This window comes from Amorphotheca resinae, assembly GCF_003019875.1.
Source record: "Amorphotheca resinae ATCC 22711 unplaced genomic scaffold M430scaffold_10, whole genome shotgun sequence".
Classification (NCBI taxonomy): domain Eukaryota; kingdom Fungi; phylum Ascomycota; class Leotiomycetes; order Helotiales; family Amorphothecaceae; genus Amorphotheca; species Amorphotheca resinae.
In genome coordinates, this window is record NW_020194480.1 from 89,846 (window position 1) to 109,359 (window position 19,514).

The 19,514-nt window shown below is 52.0% G+C and overlaps 5 protein-coding genes across 5 annotated transcripts; 2 read left to right on the plus strand and 3 right to left on the minus strand.

Moving 5' to 3' along the window:
- Positions 1 to 189: 189 nt before the first annotated feature.
- On the minus strand, positions 190 to 1,981 carry M430DRAFT_68481 (hypothetical protein). The gene is made up of 3 exons (XM_024869354.1): positions 1,804 to 1,981; positions 1,353 to 1,743; positions 190 to 1,303 (listed from the first exon to the last, which is right to left on the minus strand). The coding sequence occupies exons 1-3, from the start codon at positions 1,853 to 1,855 to the stop codon at positions 277 to 279; spliced, it is 1,470 nt and encodes a 489-aa protein (XP_024718197.1). The 5' UTR covers positions 1,856 to 1,981; the 3' UTR covers positions 190 to 276.
- A 345-nt stretch (positions 1,982 to 2,326) lies between these two features.
- M430DRAFT_144282 (hypothetical protein) lies at positions 2,327 to 9,708 on the plus strand (the record flags this gene model as incomplete). Its single annotated transcript, XM_024862879.1, has 3 exons — positions 2,327 to 7,057; positions 7,112 to 7,227; positions 7,278 to 9,708. Exons 1-3 carry the CDS (start codon positions 2,369 to 2,371, stop codon positions 9,706 to 9,708), a joined length of 7,236 nt encoding a protein of 2,411 aa, XP_024718198.1. The 5' UTR covers positions 2,327 to 2,368.
- Positions 9,709 to 10,231: 523 nt separating this feature from the next.
- Positions 10,232 to 12,131, minus strand: M430DRAFT_144286 (hypothetical protein). Its single transcript, XM_024862880.1, has 6 exons — positions 11,629 to 12,131; positions 11,458 to 11,570; positions 11,344 to 11,393; positions 11,209 to 11,295; positions 10,970 to 11,154; positions 10,232 to 10,895 (listed from the first exon to the last, which is right to left on the minus strand). Exons 1-6 carry the CDS (start codon positions 11,823 to 11,825, stop codon positions 10,364 to 10,366), a joined length of 1,164 nt encoding a protein of 387 aa, XP_024718199.1. The 5' UTR covers positions 11,826 to 12,131; the 3' UTR covers positions 10,232 to 10,363.
- Positions 11,955 to 12,692, minus strand: M430DRAFT_167994 (hypothetical protein). Its single transcript, XM_024863525.1, has one exon. The coding sequence runs from the start codon at positions 12,582 to 12,584 to the stop codon at positions 12,084 to 12,086; it is 501 nt and encodes a 166-aa protein (XP_024718200.1). The 5' UTR covers positions 12,585 to 12,692; the 3' UTR covers positions 11,955 to 12,083.
- A 2,869-nt stretch (positions 12,693 to 15,561) lies between these two features.
- Positions 15,562 to 17,570, plus strand: M430DRAFT_144289 (hypothetical protein; the record flags this gene model as incomplete). The annotated part of the gene is made up of 6 exons (XM_024862881.1): positions 15,562 to 16,135; positions 16,188 to 16,416; positions 16,570 to 16,619; positions 16,770 to 16,866; positions 16,920 to 17,037; positions 17,096 to 17,570. The coding sequence occupies exons 1-6, from the start codon at positions 15,935 to 15,937 to the stop codon at positions 17,568 to 17,570; spliced, it is 1,170 nt and encodes a 389-aa protein (XP_024718201.1). The 5' UTR covers positions 15,562 to 15,934.
- Between the last annotated feature and the right edge of the window lie 1,944 nt (positions 17,571 to 19,514).

Genomic DNA, 19,514 nt, shown 5'->3' on the forward strand with positions numbered 1-19,514 from the left:
GGGGGGGGGGTGATTGATGAATATATGTTTTATTTATGGATAGAAACAAACAAACAAGAAGCAGAAGGACAAGAATAGGTCTCCTTATGAGACGGGCATATATGCATTAACTAGGTACCTACTTACTTACTCACTTTACTAAGGAGGTACACTGTAGATGTATATTCTTCTTGCTGCACACAAGAGGGGATAGATGTCTCGTCTCGTCTCGTCTTCATCTCGTGTATTAAGCTATCATGATGGGTATGCTAGGTTCCTTATGTATATCTAGATATGCTACCAAGCCGTAATATCATCAACCTCCGCCTCACCAAACGTACTACTCTTCGTAACTTTACCCACGCCCTCCTCAGCACCCACTTCCACCCTCCCAGGTCCCATCATAATATCGGGCAAGACATCATTTAGAAACTCCAGAATATGTCTATTGACCTGCTCGAACTGAAGCAGGAAAGCATCATGACCCTCAGGCGAATCGATCTTGCGTAACCTTGCATCTGGGATCCCAGCGGCTAGTTCTTGCTGCTCGTCGAAGGTGAAGAGGCCGTCGCTCTCGATGCCGAGGACCAGCGCGGGCTGGCTGATTTGCGAGAGCGCGCTGCGGATCGGGGTTGGGTCGGTGGGGGACACGCGGTACCGTGAGATGTCGTGGGTGTCGAGTTTTCGAGTTATGGCGATGTAGCAGTTGCTGTCGAAGCGCTTGACGAATTTGGATCCTTGGTACCGCAAATAGGACTGCGCGGAGAAATAGGTGGATGTGGGACGCTGAGAGGCTGGGGGCGAGGAGGGCGAGGGCGTGGCGCCGTGGAATTGGGGATCGGTGAAGGTGGAGAGCGCGGTTGAGCTGCCGGGTCGGGAGAGGGGGGAGCGGGTCGGCGTGTGCCCGTCGTTGTGGATGGCGAAGTGCATCTCGGAGGGCGTAGAGGGGTTCTGGTCCCCGCTGATGGTTTGCTGCTTCGAGGCGTCGGGGATATTCCTGCCGAATCTTGCTTCGAAGGAGTTGCGGCTTCGGTATGTGAGGAGGGCCGACATGCGAGCTGCTCCGAGACCTGTCGTGGGAGGGTCGGAGAAGGGGTAGTATCCATCGTCGTACTTGGGGTCCGCGTAGATGCTCTGCCTCTGGGCTTCTCCCCAGCTGATACCCCATGCGCTATGTCTGCTGGATGTAGCGATGGGAACGATTGATCGTACGTAGTCCTTTCCGAAGTATGCCCATTCCAATACCAACATCCCTCCCATAGACCCTCCTATGACCGCCGCAACCTGCTTTACGCCCAGCTCGTCTAGGAGTAACTTGTGAAGACTGCAACAGGATAAGCATATTGCAGGAGACCAGAGCTGTGTCAACTCACTTGACATCGTCTCTTATGGTAGTCAAGGGAAACTCGGGTCCATATCTTCCATTTTCGGGGTTTCCATCCTTGTATGTGACAGGACTCGCGCTGCCATACGGACTACCCAAGCTGTTCATGCATATAACAAAGAACCTCGAGATATCAAACGCCCGACCTGGGCCGCCCAGAAGCGGACCCCACCAGTCACTGACATCTGCGCTGCCTGTCAAGGCATGGCAGATAACCATAGCATTGTCGCGGTTGGGGGAGAGCTCCCCTCTCGTGGTGTAAGCTAATGGGACGTTGTGCAAGGTTACGCCGGACTCGAGGGTGAACGAAGGAATGATCGCGATCGTCTGGTCAGGGATGAGCGCTGCGAATGGGTTTTCGGGCTGCTGGTGGGTTCTTTCTTGGACGTATTCAGTTATCTTGTTCTCATGGAGGGGCACCTTTGGCGGGGGTGACTGACCATATTTTAGAGGCTGCGCACTTGAGCCATCTGGCTCCGAACTGGATGGCATTGGAACGAGCGAAGGATAACAAGTAGGATGTTCGAGGTGAGAGGCTCTTCTGATCCCGATATATATCTCCTCCGTAAAGTCAAGCAAAGTCAAGCAAAGGCTCGAAAGGCAAAAACGTCCCTCGCGACAATTTTTCAGCCTTCCCGCCGCCCGAATCATCACCGTTTGAACTCTGAACTTTCGCCGGTGCGCGCTAAGGCGCAAGCGGATTAGCGTAAAATCCCGCGTTGGTCGTAAACGCGAGCTAGAGAAAGGAAGTGAATGAATTGTTCATTGTCTCCCAAAAGGTGTCTCTTCACCTCGATCTCATTCTCTCCACATTCCTCGTTACTGCTGCTCGACGCCGTCATCTGCAGCAAGAGGCGACCCTGATGATACCCATCTAACAAAACCATTCTGCGCCTGTGCTTGCCGCACGATCCTTCTCGCCGTCAAGCTTCGAAGCTACATCTTTGAAGCTCCAATTCCCCACACATGTGCAAGAATTGAGAAGAATCACAAATCGCGGTGGACATGGCTCCAGGAAAGCGTAAGAGAACCGACAGGTCATCCGTCGACGCCGGGGAGAATCGACCCTCGCCGCATCGGCCTGGGAATACCAGTTTAGGTCAGCATGATAGAGGTGACATTCGGGAGGGAGGTGGAAGACGACCGAGTCGCGGAGGGCAAAATGGCCCGGGAGGAGGAAGAGGACGCCGAAATGACGGTCGGGATGGTCGAGACAGCAATCCAAACAAGCCCGCCGTGCCAGCGAGATCCGCGCCGACGCCTGGTCCAATGTCCCCTCCTCCAAGACCACCCAGCGCAACGCAGACCCCGCAGACCCCGACCCCGACTCCAGTCGTCGAGACAGTCAGTCCTGTCCTCAGACCGGACCCAGCTCCTTTCGATTATGAATACCTTACAACCGACCGAATGTCTTCCTGGGAAATAAGTGGCAGACAGGAGGTGGTAACTGCGGGTATTCAAGCGCGTGTCGACGAAGACACGGTCGGTCTTACTACGATCTTTCAAGAATTGATACGAGCGACTCTCGACGTCCGATTAGATGCAACAGATGCCGGCAGTTGTGTTGGTGAGATATTGGGACCAGAGACCGCACCCGCAGATGATTCTGCAAACGCTTTTGATCCACAGACGCTTTTCATTGATACCCTGTCGATGGTCTGCGATGCGGAACCTGGCCTGAACGAGCCTGGAAAGTTCCCTCCGGTTTTACGTACCTTCTGCGTGGCGACTGGAGTATCCCCAATGGCTATGCGCCTGAAGCTTGATGCTCTTCTTGTTCAGAACCTTGGTCTGACTCGAGATACCTTCATCCGCGTGGGCATTCGACAAGCTACGCACCTTCTTTACAGACAGGCGAACTACAATCTTCTGCGAGAAGAGACTGAGGGCTATTCCAAACTAGTCACCGAGCTTTTCACTACGAGTGGAAGTGAGCCGCCATCCGCTGAAGCCGTCGAGGATGCCTTTGAAAAGGTCAAAGGGCTTATAGGCACATTCGACCTGGATGTCGGTAGGGTTCTGGATATTACACTCGACGTCTTTGCCGCTGTTCTCATAAAGCATTATCGATTCTTCATCAAGCTTCTGAGGGTTAGCTCATGGTGGCCAAGAACCGGAGAGGCAGATGGTGTTGCTACAGCGAAATGTTCCGGGCTTCCTACATGGGCTTTACCTAGCTCTCCTGGCTGGACAACAACCGAAGAAGACGAGGAGCTTTCAAAACAGCAAAGACTTAGTAGGGACACGGAATTTTGGGCTAGAGCTCGCGAGGTTGGATTAGACGCCTTTTTTGAACTTGGAGGAAGGCAGGTCATCGATCCGGAGACGAAAGAACGCATTCTCAGTGAGAAATCTGAGGATGCAGAACCTAATGCAGACCGTAAATGGATTGAAGGAACGGGGACTTACCCGCCCCCAGGGAATCGAATTGCTGCTCAGTTACTCGGATTCAAGTTACGTTTCTATGCCTCCGACGCTCGTGACAAAGACGATGTTCTACCGGCGAACCTGATCTATCTTACTGCTCTGTTGATAAAGATTGGATTCATATCTCTCAGAGATCTGTATCCGCATCTATGGCCTCTCGATGAAGATATGGAAAAGGTTAGAGAGACAAGGATGAAAGAATTGGAGGAGAAGGAGAGAATGAATCGACCCGGAGGAGCGATGAACGCATTAATGACCGCAGGAGCGCTCGTGGACGACACATTGCCAAACGGAGGTCGAACTCGTGAACCAGCTACAGCAAAGGCCGACCCTGCTGCAAAAGTAGAGGTCGTGGATGAAGACAAGCCGCCTGAGCCTATGGATCAGAAGGTCCAGTTACTTACCTGTCTCTTAACTATTGGCGCCATACCAGAGTCTTTGTTCATCCTTGGCCGTTTCCCATGGCTCCCCGAGGCATATCCCGAACTTCTCGATTTGATCCATCGTATTTTGCACCATTCGATTAAGGACGTATATGATATGTCCCGCCCTTCTTCAAACCAAGATCCTGAATGCCCAACGAAGCGTGTGGCAGATCTTGACCAAAGCGGGGTACCAAAAGGTCAAGTTCGCTTGGTTCAAACGCCTATTCGAAAACAACTACGCTGGCCGTTTCCAGACAAATTCGACACGAACGAGGGTAATTCTTACCGGTTTTATTGGGATGAATGGGCAGATAATGTGCCGGTCTGTCAGAATGTCGATGATGTATTCACCCTCTGCGGTACACTCCTGAACTATTCTGGTGTCAACATTGGAAGAGATGCAGCTTTGCTCTCCAAATTTGCTAGAATTGGTGCGCGAAGCCTTGCGACCGACTCTTCCCAGCACAACCTCGACAGATGGCAGGACTTGCTCAAGCGACTCCTCGTCCCCGCCCTCAGCCTTACGAAGTCCAATACGAGCGTTGTCAATGAAATCTACGACATGCTCCGGTACTACCCTCTTTCTGTGAGGTACAATATCTACGCCGAATGGTTCGAGGGCCAAACGTCACGATTGCCAGCCATCAGAGTCGCATTCAATAGGACAAGGCTTGAGACATTGAGTACGATGAAGCGGATCAGCATGAATAATATTCCAGCTATGGCTCGGAGCCTTGCAAAGTCCGCCTACGCTTCTCCAGGTGTGGTGTTCAGTGTTGCCTTGGGCCAGATTGAAGCATACACGAATCTTACCGAGGTAGTTGTGGAATGCGCAAAGTACTTTTCCGATCTGGGTTATGACGTTCTTGTGTGGTCGCTCATGAGCTCGCTGGGAGGAAAACAGAGAAACAGAAACAACTCGGAGTTTTCGTTGCTTCCAAGCCGATGGTTGTTAGCTCTCTCACGGTTCGCTGGGAAAGTCTTCCGACGTTACTCGATCATGAACCCAACTCCGATAATTCGATATGTGAATGATCAGCTATTCCGAGGGAATTCCACGGATCTTGTCATATTGAAAGAGCTGATTGCGCAAATGGCGGGTGTGGTCCCAGATACAGACTTCACCGAGGCCCAACTTACTGCTATGACTGGCGGCGAACTCCTTAGGAAGCAGACACTCATCCATCTACAAGACAAGCGTTACGAGTCGACAAAGACGGCCAAGAGATTGATGAGGGCTCTCATTGATACGAAACTCGTGGGCCAACTACTCCTTGCAATTGCGCAACACAGGCAGTCGGCGATCTATTCCATAGCCGACGAGGAGGCGCACATCAAGCTACTTTCGACAATGATTGATGACACACAGTTGATCTTGTTCCAGTATCTTGATCTACTCCGGAGTAACCTTGAAGTGGAAGAGTTCGACAGATATGTTCCCGGAGTTCCAGAGCTTCTCACAGAGTTTGGCTTGGAGCCGCCTCTCGCATTTATGATAGGTCGTGCAAGTCTTGCCAGTCGTATATCAAGCGTTGCGTCCCCGGCTTTAAACGGTGCTACCGAAGCTGTTGCAGCCTTGCCTGAACCGTCGCCAGCCAAGATAGATACCGATGACGATGTTGCTATGGAAGGCGGAACTGAAGTCCAGGCAAATAATGACCAGGGCAAAGCTTCTCCTCTTCCTGAGAACGGCACCCCTGCTGCTAAGGAGGACGATGTGCAGGCAGAATTGAAGGAGACTATTCCACCGCCAGTCACTGCTGCAGCTGACTCAACGAGCTCGCCGTCGGATGCTTTCCACGAAGTCATTGCGCCAATTATCGACACCATCCGCACCTTGCAACCTGAGGATGCTTGGAAGGCCATAAGCCCTGACTTTTATGTCACTTTTTGGACAGCATCTCTTCCCGATTTGTCTATCCCGAAAGACAGCTACGAGAAAGAGATCCTACGCATTGCGGAGGAACAGAAAGTCGTAATGAAAGATCGCTCGGATATGACCCGGGCTGGTATGGCTCGAAAAGAGGAGATGAAGAAGTCTCTAGATCAGACTAGAACTGCTCTGACTGCCGAGTTTGGGAAGCAGGTCGGTGCTTTCCGGCAAAGAAGGGGCCGTTTGCTCAAACGCAAAGCTCAATGGTTTGAGCCTTCCATCAAACCGGACATCGTGAGCGATGCAATCCTGGAGCGATGTTTAATTCCACGTCTCATTCTGTCTCCAAGCGATGCCGACTTCTGCTTCAAGATGATCAAATTATTGCACGACAATAGCACGCCTAACTTCCGCACCCTCTCACTATATGGGCGCCTTTTCAGAGCCAATCGCCTTCGTTCAATAATATTCTCATGCACTATCCGTGAAGCTGAGAACTTGGGCCGCTTCCTGCGTTTTGTGCTTGCAGACCTTGCTAGATGGCATGCGGATGCTGCTGTTTACGAGAAAGAAGCTTGGGGAGTAAATAAAAACTTGCCGGGTTTTGCGAAAGCTCTTGACCCTGATGGCAAACCAAAGGGGTTGTTTGAACATGATGCCAAACAGGGTATCGGTTTCAAGAGCCTTCTTCTTACATGGCACAGAGCCCTAAATACCGCTCTTCGCGATTGTCTAGATGGGAAGGAGTGGATGCACATTCGGAATGCCATCACAATTCTGAAAACGCTAGCGGACGTTTTCCCTGCCATTGACTTCATGGGTAACGGTTTCATGAAGCAGCTCGAAGCCATCGCCAAACGCGAGAAGGATGTTCGCGAGGATCTTTCTCTGACTGGAAACGCGGTATTGGTACAACTGAAAAAGAAGTCGAAGAATTGGGTGATGGTACAAGCTTTTGGCTCTAATGTGGTATGTCTTCTCTATGATATACTACCAACAATCAAGTTCACTGACATGTCTTAGGCTCCACCAGGGCAAGTGAATGGGAGTGCAAAGGCGACACCTCCACCAAGTTCCACGAGTTCGAGATCCACCTTGAAACCCACAGCTCCAGAGTTCAAGCCACAGTCCAGCGTTAGGTCAGTCAAAAGACTACTCTCACATTGATTCGGAACTAATTGTCCGACAGCCCTCTCGGTGCATCTGCTCCAAAACCGCCAACAACGGCTGAAATTGAAGATGGTGAAGTCGACGATGCCAAGACTTCTGCAGCTGCCAATACAAGTACGGCCAAGCCAACTGCTCCTACGGGCACACCGGCCGAAGCCAGTTCTTCAGAATCGGCTGCGCCAGCTACGGTTGAACCACGCAAGTCAGATATTTTGGCCAGGAGAGATCAAATACTGCGGGAAAAGGAAGCAGCGAAAGCCGCAGCATCTCCACCCATACCAGCTCGCCCTGATGTACCGAAGAATTTCTTCCCAGAACGAAGCCATACCCTCCCCAACAGACCAGAGGCTCCATTTCCAAGTCGGAGTCAGCTGGAAAGACACCCATCATTACGACATGGAGATCGTAGAGATGGCAGAGACTCGCGGCTACAAGACTCTGGCCGACTGGATCGACCCGGAGATAGACCGCCACGTGAAGGTCCAGGAATCGACCGACGAGGTATGGAACCAAACTCCAGAGACTTTGGAAGACCTTCGGATCGGGACCGGGACCGTGTTAGGCCAGACCCTCCCCCACGATGGACAGCAGAGTCTGCACGTGAGAATCAAGAACGAGCCGCAAATGGCCTACGACCATCTGATAATAGCGGTCGTTTATCTCGTGATAGTGGTATGCCTCCTCCAAGAATGTCGGCGGCAGATCGTGGGCCTCCTGCGAGTTCAGAGAGGTTACCACCCATAAACCCGGAGCGACAGGAACTCATCAATCCAGAACGCGCTGCGCTCATCACGAACACACCCCCGCGTTCTAGTTCACCTCGACGCATCCGCGATGAGCCGAGCGACCGACCTAGACCACAGTCGCCGAGAAGATATCCTTCTGATAGAGATCATCAAGAATCGAGATACGACGAGCGATCGAGCCGTAATGGGCTACCGGATCCGTACAGCTCACGTGCTCGACCTGACGAAAGTCAACAACCTCCTGTCGGGCCACGTAGTGATAGACCTGCAGACCGAAGTGGTGAAAGAGGTCCTTCTGACAGATTGCGAGATTCGTCTGCATTCCAATCAGGACAACTTCCGAGATTCCACGATCCTGACCATGGACGACTGAATTCGAGCAGCAGGCAACAACCGGATCCTAATTTTGGCCGGCTGAATCCTGCCCCAGTATCAGACATCCCATCCGGTCCTCGAGATAGGAATTCGCGCGGTAATAGAATGGTCAGTGCTCCACAGCCACGTCGTGAAGGTAGGCTGGCCGAAGCTCCTCGTCCTCCAACGCCACCGGAGAAATCGGTTCCTACTGGACCATCATCGACTCGTCAAACTCGTCGAGCTGCTTCCGGCCAGGTTGATCCAGCGCCAAACACCCCAGGTACCCCGTTGGCTGCATCCCCGGCCGGAATCCATCCAGACAGATTAAGGCACCTTGGACAGGCAATCCAACCTCCTGAATCGTCACCGCAAGCTGCACCTCCCGCCGGCATCCACCCAGATAGGCTAAGGGCTTTTGGAGACGAAAATGCCGCTCCACCACCAGCTCATCCCAATAATCGTTCCAGACCACCTGTACCATCAGTGGCAACACAAATGCCACCGTCTGGTCCCAGAGGCTCGCAACCAAGTCCTATCTCGTCCGGTACAAATGGTCTTACAGCGCCAACCGGGCCCGCTTCAGCCACCGAACGCACAATCCGAGGCGGCAGACGTCAACTCGCCGGCATCAACACTATGCTGCAACAAGCGAATACCCCCGATCGCATGAATGTCCGCGGCCGTGGAGCCCGCCTGAGCTCGTCGGCAGATACTCCTCTTTCCGGTGGTCCTGCCACCCCTATCACTGCTCCTCCTCCCCCTCCAGGCCCTCCGACACCTATGCGATCGGACCCTAACCTGGATCTCATTAATCCCGCGCGCGCGGATTTGATTACTGGTACGCCCAACGAGGGTCGTGACAGAGGCGCAAGACGCGATCGTCCGGGTCGTCATAGTCGGAGAAGCTCTCGCAGTCCGGGCGCTGATCGAAGTCGAGATGCGAAGCGTGGAGCGGGGGACGAGGAACGCGTGCCTGGATCCAGGGAGCATAGAGAACGCAGAGATGGTGGCAGGAGTGATGAGAGACATCCAGGTCGTGAACCGGGTCGAGATTTGATGGCTAGCGGTGGGAGAGATAGGGAGCGTGAGAGAGACAGGGAGAGAGATGTTACGGGTCGTCGCGGCGATGGGAGGGAGAGGGAAGGCCACGATGCCCCGTGGGCAGGCAACGAGCGCGGCGAGAGAGGAGCCGAAAGGGGTGGACGAAGTAGAGAGATGAGAGATCCTCGAGGAGGCGACGATAGGCGGGATAGCAGGGGAATGAGGGAAGACGGGGGAAGCCGGAAGAGAAGAAGTGAGGAAGGGGGTATGGGGGATCGAGGCCATGAGAAGAAGATTAGGAGATGAAGAACAGAAAGAAAATCTCTGGATGGGTTCACATCTAGATTGTACAATGGATAAAGGGCACGGCGCTACCTTTCAGCATGGGTGGAGTTTGCGATGAGCTGATGCATACAGAGCGGGATGGATAGAGATTTCTCGCCCCTCCTATATTTTCCTTTGGAGGCTTCTATGTATGGCCTTTGTTTGGTACATAGCATAAAAGAACCGTCATAATCATGATGTTCCTGTTCTTGATCCTGAGACTAAACTATAATCTACCCGCCCCAACCCGATCCTCTGTAGTAGTTCTGTAGTACAAAATAGAGAGCCGCGATAAGATCTCTAATAGGAGTTTTGTTGTTTCCCACGTCGCTTCCCCCTATCTGAGCATTGGGCACGTGCCGAGCGAAGTAACACCCGATTGGGAATTTATCTAGCTACACAAAACCTTCAGACAACAACATACTTTCGTGTCCCAACTTTCAAGATAATCACATTTCACATTTCACATGTTCACATGTTCGTCTCGAATGCATGCGAATTGAATGTGTTTGTTGGTTTGTATTAAAAATATACAAGGTTTACAGTTATTTACAGGTCTATATGATCACGTCCCCTCCCCGATCTGATCTCTCCACACGTTCATACAGTCATACTACACGCTCATGCAACATCAAGTCTATAAGTAAATATAGCAGAAGGGACCACGCATGGTGCTCATGGCATCCCGGATCGTGATATCCTCCGCGTTGACACCAAGACTCAGAATATCGTCCAGGGTGCCGTTGCGGCTGGGCGGGGAGTTATTGATGGTGATAGTGCCGGAGATGGCGTAGAGGCGGTTGCGCAGGTCCTGGTTCTGCCAGATCCACCAGGTGCGGTCGATTTGACCGTGGTGTAGCCAGAAGGCTGGGTCGCCGGGGGAGGTGAAGAGATCTCCGCCAGGGTCGCCGCCGATGGTGAAGTGGCCGCCTGTGTGCACGCCGAACTCGCCGAGGTTGAAAGTGCCCTGCATCACGGTCTGGAACCAGTAGATGTCGGTGTTCTGGGTGATCAGGTCCGTGGAGTTCTGGTCGGTGTTGAAGCGGGAGGATACCCATTGGGAGACGTCACGCTTCAGGCAGCGAGGGTTGTAGGCCCCCAAGGATGACATGGCCTTGACCTCAGGCTCGGCGAGGGTGGGCGTAATAGGTCCGAGGTTGACGGTCATGCTGGTTGGCTTGTCAGTCTTCTGTTCTGGTCTAAAGGACGCCATAAGGTCCTGGGCTTCCGAGGGGAGGCTTACTTCTTGAAGGGGCCGGTCTCGACACATCCACCACCTTCTCCGGGAGGAATGCAGTTCAGGCCGGTGGGAAGAGCGTTGGTGCAGTTATGAGGCTCATAGACACCGTTGCCACCCACGCTGTATGGGCTACCATCGAAGATGTAGGAGTTGACCGGGTCAAAGGCAGTCTTACCCCAGTTCCAGTACTGAGGAGGTGGTTAGCATGACCTATTGTCACAGGTGAGGAGATGAATACGTACGGGCTGCGTGCCGGTGTAACCACACTCATCCTTGAGGGCTTGCTCGAACGTGTGAACGAAGTAGCGGTGCCATGACAGGAAGTTGGTCTGTCGGGATTAGTGGTGCTCTGTGGATCAGATGAGTTAGGGACTCACAGTGCCATGGATGCTCAATGTCTGGTTGATGTGCGTGAAAACAAAGTCATCTAGACACGGTCAGTGTTGTCCTCCCAGATGAGGTCAGTGGGGTACTGATTCAACAAGACATACCATAACGTGTCTTGGCACCTGGAGCGTCCTCAGGGCTTGTCCTTGCGGGCTTGGACATCAGACAGAGCACGGCATCGGTGTAAGCAACCCTCTCCTTTTGAGAAAGAGTACCCCTAGCGGCGCATTAGAAGGGACGTCGATGGCTAGGGACATAGTGTTGGATGGACATACCATTCTCTCCGGATCTTGACATTTGCCAGAGTGCAGTTGGTGGTGTTGCCAGCAAGAGCTTCTTCGAACTCATAGATGCCAAGGTTCAGGAGACCATTGGCCGCCAAGATATCAGTACCGATAGTCAAGGCGGGAGTGAATCCCTTGGCAGCGGTTGCCAGGGCGAGCGCACCGAGTGCGGGGGTTTGGAAACGCATATTGGCAAGACTTCAGAAGCGAATCCAAGTCCGGAGAAGAGGAGCGGACAATCTTTGCGTTTTCGAGCTCTTGGTGAGGCTCAGAGACGCTTTTATTGTCTGGCGGAGACTCCTCGTTGTTGTTGACGGATTGACGCGGACACGCAAGACACGAGGAAGTGGAGGAGCCACGAGGGAGGTGGCGTCGGGTAGATATTACTTATGGCCTAAGAAGCTGCGCGGGCAGGAAAACGGGCAATTCCAGAAGGCCGGAAGATTTTAGTTGGGAAGGGAGGCGCTCGACGTATCATTTGATTTGCGGGCTGGAGGCGGCGGACGAGGTAGCACCTGGTTGACAGCTTGGAGCCACGTGCGAAGCACACATACAGCCAGGCGAGGTGGAGCAGGAGAGAACGCTGCACGGAGGCTACGTCCCTTGTGGAGTAGTATGGAAGGACAGAAGGGCAACCAAGAGGGGAACGAAGAGATCGAACGCTCGAAGCGACTCTGTTCTGGGCCATAGTCCATGCGGAAACCGATAGTCACTGATAGTCTACGGGGTGTTGACCACCGGCAGCAGGGCCATACAGCTTCCGGAGATATACACACGGAGGACTTGCATCCTACAGTATAGCTTTTCCGGCAGCAGCAAGGTCGGCATCCAATCAGGGGCGGCGTTGTGGCCTGCAGAGCTACAGAGATGTGCAGAGCTTCAAGATCGACCAAAAGGTAGATCTCGCTCTGCAAGGTACAGTACAGAGGTAGCAGCCCAATTTTCATTGCGTCTCCTTCGTGTCTTCTACAAACTACAATACAAGTTCCCACTCACTTTCCCTCGCTCCCTCGCAGCTCGCGGCCTTGATAAGCCGACTTCCGGGGAAACGTGGCTGACGGCCGCAGACTGGTTGCAAGTCCTTAATCATCAAGATAAAAGCAAATACACAGCAAGGATTCCTGGCCTGATCTCAGCACGTGTCTCAGCTGCCGATATACGGAATGCTCTGTCGTTGGTCGTTGATTGCTCTAGACCCGCACAGATCTGCTAAGATACGGGCATACGGTACGCTACGGGGTAGATCAAGGCCCCAAGATCTCTGGTCAGCGGTCTCCCCGAAGGGTCCCGGAAGGTACACGTCCCCTACTTCTGAGAGTGCAAGATCAGAGGGGGCGGGGTTGAGAGGCCATATATCTATCTCTCTGGGTCGAGCGACATACTATACAACATAGCGCCCCCTTCTCTTGCTCTGCCGTCAACGGTGAACGGTGCAGACGCTGCAGGGTAGTAATGCATCGGAGGAATCCTCGTATGCAAAATTGCACGCCGGCCTGTGTATAGGAAATGAGGCTCACGCAGCAACGTCGAACCACTGTACGCCACGGCTGCTGTGTAACTGGCCCTTACGCGTCCTGTGGCTGCAGTTTCCTCGAGACCTGCCGGAAGGGACATAGCAATGCTTCCAACTTGTCCAAGAGGCTTTACAGATCATGGAGTTTCCTTGCGACAAGGCTTAAGCGATCACAGTCAGGGTGGCCCTGCAGCAGCAAGAGAGCTGTGCTACTGTACGTATCGTTACTATCGTATGCTGGAGCCAGGTACGGCTTGAAGGAGGAGGGGAAGAGGAGGAAAGGGAGGAGATTGAGTGGGGCGGCGACCTGGTTTTTTTCACGGTAACGGCTCCGTGGCTGGCGATTGGGCGGAATTTCTACACCAAGGGCATTCTACCATTCTTCCTTGCAGAACTTGCAAGTCCCCAGCAGCGCTCTTTGCATTGTTACCCGCGCACGTGCATTAGGGGAACCTCTGGGTCAGAGACTCAGAATCCACAGCCCAACCTCCAAGGACCCCATCACGCAGATGAGAGCAGCCACAACGCTACGTTGTTGCAGATATGGGACTCAAGCCGAAGCCCTTGAGTCCTCGACGCATTATGGGCTTAGACCCACTCGTCGCCTAGGCGATTGGTCAATTCGTCGACGGTTTTGCCGGCATTGAATCTTCGGAGCAACACAACGTACGGCGTAAACAGAAAACCATGGATCCCGCCACAGTAGAGCGAGCCTATCTTCTGGCAACAGAGACATCTCCAAGAGCAGCCAAGAGCTTGGTATATGCCTATCACCCTCACTTTTCAGATAGTAATCGGTCTGATCCCAATATAGCTTGGACTGCAGAAGCTGCGAGTGGTACCGAGAGTTGACTAATATCTAGTTAAATTAACAAGCAGGTCTGGTTACCAGTGGCTTCACGGCGTGTTCGTATATCTGGAACACTGATTGTGTTCTAGAAGATGGTGATATTGATACAGTACTGGAGTGGCTTGCCAGACGGGACGTTACTGTAGTAAATATCCATTTGAAATCCAACGGAACAAACCTTGCTACGGCGCTTTAGCCGGGAGGTTGTATCCATTACATGGATCCTTGATCAATGCGTCAATTCGTCAAGGCTTTTCCGGGGATCTGTCCTCCATCCACACGGCCCAAGAGTCGAATCTCGGCCCGTTCGATATCCCTGCGTCGATATGCCTTATCAGACTTACAGTATCAAGAGACCCTTGCAGGTTGCGCCATATGTCTCAAGTCGGGGTCCGCTAAAGTGATTCCGCAATTCAACGACTTGCCCCAAGGACTCTTTACACGTTTTTCCAAAGCCTTCAAGTACAGGTCTTACATCTACGGAGTACCCCGTACGGAGGGATTCTTCCACAAGGCGAGCACAAGCCGGCTTGGGGCCAAGGGTGGGGGGAGCCGGTCCTCTTGGCGAACGTGCCATTCCATCGATTTCCGTGGATCCGAAGACGAAGGAAGATGGATGGCGCAAATGCTCCAGTTATTCATGCACGCTGCACTCCGTACAGAGGACAGTACTAGGAAAACCTCCGTTGTTGCGCAAGCCACTCAAGCCTCCAGACTGCAAACTTCTTAAGCTGCAGTCTGCAAGGCACAAGGCACAGGGCACACCAGTGACACCACCTACAAGGCTCACGCTTGGAGGCACAAGGCATAGTCTTCGAGACCCCCGGCTAGTCCTGCTTTGGCCGCGGGGCATTTCCTTTCTGGTGACGGGGCTTGTCGCACCAGAGGGGCAAATAGAGTTCAGCTGGCTGCTGAGTCCCGAAAAGGACGTTGAAGCCCAGCACAAGCGAGCCGTCGATTAGTCCTCCTAGGCGGCTTGGACTCTGAGCTTTGAAATCCCTCAGAGTCACAGATTCACAGGTTTCCAGAGACTCTCCACTCTTCTAGTCGGTCCACTCCGCGCAACGGGATACGCTGGCTTGTTGCCACCGCTGCTCGTATTATTTCACGTCGTCTTCGAGCCGTCTCGCCCGCTGGTTCGGTCCCTGTTCCTGGGGCGAGAACAGTCCGATGGTTCGGCAGGACCCTTCCAACTGTTACTGCACTGCAAGTCTGCAGCTTCGTACGTGGAAGTATCTGCGGGGTCCTGTGTACTGTGCTCTTTGTCGGCAGCGTGAGACTGAGGAGATTGGCAACCATGCCTACAGTAGGTACAACGTGCTATATCCCTATAGGTGGCGAGTATACAGTTTGTTTGTATGAGTATACAGAGTACTGTCCCGTGTGGAATATTTTCTAGGTATACCCCTGGGAGTGAGGGAGTTACCTACAATAGAAGCTTTTGTGAGGCACACACCTTGACGGCCGGGCCCAACCATCTAGGCCCAGCCCTTTGGTCCTCTGGTCCTCCATCCCAAAATCCCCAGGACCGTCTCAGGACCGTCGGCGTAGACACGGGCTGCGTCCGCCACCCTTCCCGTCCTGCCCTCTAGAGTCCTAGCCGGGCCGGTAAATCAGGAGGTAATAATGGGTAGAGTAATAATACCGCAGAGGATGATGGCATGATGGTATCCCCTCTTCTAGTCCAAAGTACAAGAGACGAGGCGACCCACAAAGCATGGCCCTCCTCTCCCTAACCAACCGTCTAAGACATCATAGGATCGGCCGTAGGTGTAGTAGTGTCTCGTCACCCACTACTACTACTACTCTCTTGGTGGCGATCAGCAGGATCAGCAGGATCAGCGCGATCGATCACCATAGGGTTTGCGGAGGGGATCGTCAATGATATATCTGCGGTCCAGCCTTGCAAACCCCTCCAGAACTCGAGAGCAAAGATGAGTTCCCCGACGTCTGGACTGAACCCAGGGTCTACGCCCGCGGGGCCTATCGACACTTCGACCAATGCTCCCTCGATTCTCGCCATCACGGGCACCTTCACGGGCTTCGCTGCGCTCATCATCCTGCTGCGGTTATACGTGCGGACGTTCATGCTGAAAACAGTTGGGACCGATGACTATATCATAATCTGGGCGATGGTAAGTCGAGAACCCCTTATCGTGCCGAGACGCCCAGCTCATATCATCCCAGCTTTGCAGTGTTGGGGTTCTGGTATGCTTCATCGGTGAAACGCATCATGGTATTGGAATGCACGAGGCAGGCATTGTGATGTCCGAGAGAATCAAGCAGCTGCACTGGCAGTTCTTCCACAATCTTCTTGTCATGATTGGCATTTCACTCGTTAAAATCTCCATTGCTTTCTTTTTACTCCGGCTGGTCATTTCGAGACCCTACAAGATCTTCTTGATTTCCATGATTGGTGAGTTTGCCCGGCCTCTTATCATATCTGGTTCTTAGGCCCACATGGCTTCTCGGGAAGGTCAAACATGACGAGGAGGTTGTGCGGATGGGGGGGGCATGAGGTGGACTTTGATATGGGCAAAGAAGTGAAGGCTAACGAGACTATTCTTAGTATTCCTGATTCTCTTTACGATTTCATGTGCCGGAACTCTCATCTTTGCAGTGAGTCCATCCTCTCTTTCAGGGCAGATAATTTTGTTGTGGTACCTTCTTGACGGACAACGACATATGAATTTTGAATTAGGGGGATTGATTTAACAATCTCCTGATATGGGGTATGGTTTAGAAGAAGGTTCCTGACTAGGTTTATAGTGCATTCCGGTCAAGGCAGTCTGGGACCTGACGTATACCGGGTCATCAAAGTGTTTCTCAAAATCAACCTTTACTGCAATCGGTCTGTATAACAGTTGTGAGTACCCCCGTTACTTTGGTGCTCGGCCACTACTAACTACCCTCTCTTAGGTATTAACATCGTCACGGACGTTATCTTTGCCTGTCTTCCCGTGCCCATTATCTGGAACCTGCAGGTCAATAGCCGAGTCCGAATCTCCCTGATTGGAGTTCTCAGTCTTGGTTTCTTGTACGTGCCCTGAATTTGTCTATCCTTTCATGGACCTCGCTCACTAACATCACCAAAGTGCCTGCACAGCCGGTATCGTCAAGACGGTGCTACAATCCAGAGTCCTCACGGACCCCGACAGCAGTCGCAACGACTCATACGCTGTCTGGAACATGATCGAGCTGAACATCGGTCTTATCGCGTCCTCCCTCCCCGTCCTCCGACCACTCCTCTCCGTGATCCTCGACTCCAGGCCCGTACAAGCCATCGCGCGTCGCACAGGGCTGAGCTCAGGCGACACCCCGCGCTCCAGACACCACCACTACTACATGCAGGACAGTATCAGACTGCACTCGGTGACCGGGCAGAAGTACGATGTCACGGTGACGACCCACAACACGAGCAGGCCGGGCGACAGCTCCGACGATATCAAGGATGGAGGCGAAAGCGGCATCACTCGAAGCGAGCGCGACCGCGACCGCGATAGCGACGAGTTATTCATCATGCAGCACGGCGTAGGCATCACGAAAACAGTCGACGTGAGCGTGTCATGAACACACCACGCCCCGGGGGGGCTTGGTTCATGGCGTTTATTTTTTAAAAAAGGGAAAAAGTGTGGGCAAAAACTCATGTTATGTATATCGTCAACAGCACGGGGTCTAGGAGTAGGTGTGTTCTACGGCGCGGGGCGGACGTAGATACTATTATGATTGATTGATATATGTACATATATAAGTAGCGTGTACATACCTCTACGTACCAAATATTCCTAGAGTGTAATGACCCAGGTCAAAAAAACAAAAGAAAAAGATTTATAATCTAACTTCTATCTGCTTCGAGTTGAAATCGTGTTGTCTCTTCTTCGATCTCCGTTTCCCGCCTCAGCGTCTAAATCCCCGCCTTTCTAATTATCACATCCCTACCGGATGCCCTCCCTCTCCAAAATCCCAAACATACATACATACGTACATACCTACGTAAATGCATTCACCTCCACCCGTTCACACACTGCTTACTTCCTTTTTCCTATTCCAAAAAAGTCCAAATCCAAAGCCAAGACAATGATCGACCATATCCCGGTACCTACCTACCTAGTATCCACGGCACAGCACAGCGGCGTAGCGGGAAGATCTCCCCTTTCTTTTTTTTGCTTTTTTTTTTCAATAATCCTAAGTCACAGTTGAGTGACCGCCTTTTTCTTTTTCTTCTCTTTTCAGGGTAATGATGATCAATAAAAAAGGAAGAAGAGGAGGCTGGGTTGGAGATTTTTATTTTTTTGGCTGTTGTTGTTGGGGGATAGAAGGGTTTAGATAGATAGGTAGGGAGGGAGGAGGGAGGGATGGATGGGGTCGTGTGCTTTTTTTTCTTTTTTAACTTTTCAATTGAGGTTTAGATTGAAGTTTAGCGGGGGGTGGGGAAGAAGTTACGCGCTGGTATTTGAGGGTATTTGAGTGCATATTTCCTACCTTACCTTAACCAAGAACCACCAAGCACACTCACTTCCTTTCCTCACCTTTCTTAAAAAAAGAAAAAATTGTAAAAATTCAAAGGCCCGACAAGTAAGCTACCCAGCCACTCAGCCCTGGGGTATCCCTACATGCATTTCCCCACTCTACTCTACCCCATAGTTAGAGAGAGGCCAAGAATGCGTGGGGCGGTTCTCGGGAATAAGAAGGGTTTGGTTTGGGGAGGGTTTGGTGGACTGTGGGATGTGGACTGTGGAGTAGAGGAGGGTATAGGTAGGTGAGTGAATGAGTGAGCGCTTCTTGCTTTTGCTCGGGGATCTGGAGTTGGAGTTTGAGAATGTGTGGTTTAAAAAGAGAGAGGGGGGGGTGTGGATGAATTAAAATCGTGTAGGGAAGGAGATGGATGGGATTGTTTTTCTGTTTTATTCTCTTTCTCTATTTCTTTTTAAATTTGGAGAGGATCGGTTTTTTTTTGGGGGGGGGGGGGGGGGTGGCTTTGTAGAATGAAGAGATAGGTAGCCCATAAGAAAGAAAGAGGCATGTTTGAGAGCTTATGATTTAATTTAGTGATGGGAGTGAGATATAGGGGTTATTTAAATGCTTCTATAGATATGGAATTTTCCACGTTCTCTATAGAGGGAGGATAGATAGCTCTTGTCTTGTGGAAGAATCAGGTATATGTTGTCAGGGGGAGAAGAAATCAAAGATCCGGAAACCTACCTTCCCCAGAATCCGGAATCGGGAAAAAGAAAAGGAGACCGACCAGAAGACACAATTATTATCTGGAAAAGAAGAGGTAGTAAGTAGCTGGAAACAAATAGAAAAATATTCATATTCCAATCATGTGAAAGGAAGCTAGGGGATGGATTTTCCCGGAAACATTTATCCGTCTCGATAAACAGGAGAAGCAAACAAGGACTAGAAGACGACGACGGGCTGGTTACTCCATACTTCGTCAATTTACTTCCCCACGAAACAACTTTTCTCTATTCTCCGAATCTGCCATTCTCTGCCCCTCCTCCGCACCTCGTC

What these genes read in the sequence shown, in the direction of transcription:
- M430DRAFT_68481 (XM_024869354.1), bottom strand. Translation starts at nt 1,855, where the DNA reads ATGCCATCCAGTTCGGAGCCAGATGGCTCAAGTGCGCAGCCTCTAAAA. An exon ending in TGCGCAGCCTCTAAAATATG is followed by an intron (nt 1,744 to 1,803) that starts GTCAGTCACCCC and finishes AATACGTCCAAG; the next exon opens with AAAGAACCCACCAGCAGCCC. An exon ending in ACCATAAGAGACGATGTCAA is followed by an intron (nt 1,304 to 1,352) that starts GTGAGTTGACAC and finishes ATCCTGTTGCAG; the next exon opens with TCTTCACAAGTTACTCCTAG.
- M430DRAFT_144286 (XM_024862880.1), bottom strand. Translation starts at nt 11,825, where the DNA reads ATGCGTTTCCAAACCCCCGCACTCGGTGCGCTCGCCCTGGCAACCGCT. An exon ending in CATTGAGCATCCATGGCACT is followed by an intron (nt 11,296 to 11,343) that starts GTGAGTCCCTAA and finishes TAATCCCGACAG; the next exon opens with ACCAACTTCCTGTCATGGCA. An exon ending in GAGACCGGCCCCTTCAAGAA is followed by an intron (nt 10,896 to 10,969) that starts GTAAGCCTCCCC and finishes CAAGCCAACCAG; the next exon opens with CATGACCGTCAACCTCGGAC.
- M430DRAFT_167994 (XM_024863525.1), bottom strand. Translation starts at nt 12,584, where the DNA reads ATGAAAATTGGGCTGCTACCTCTGTACTGTACCTTGCAGAGCGAGATC.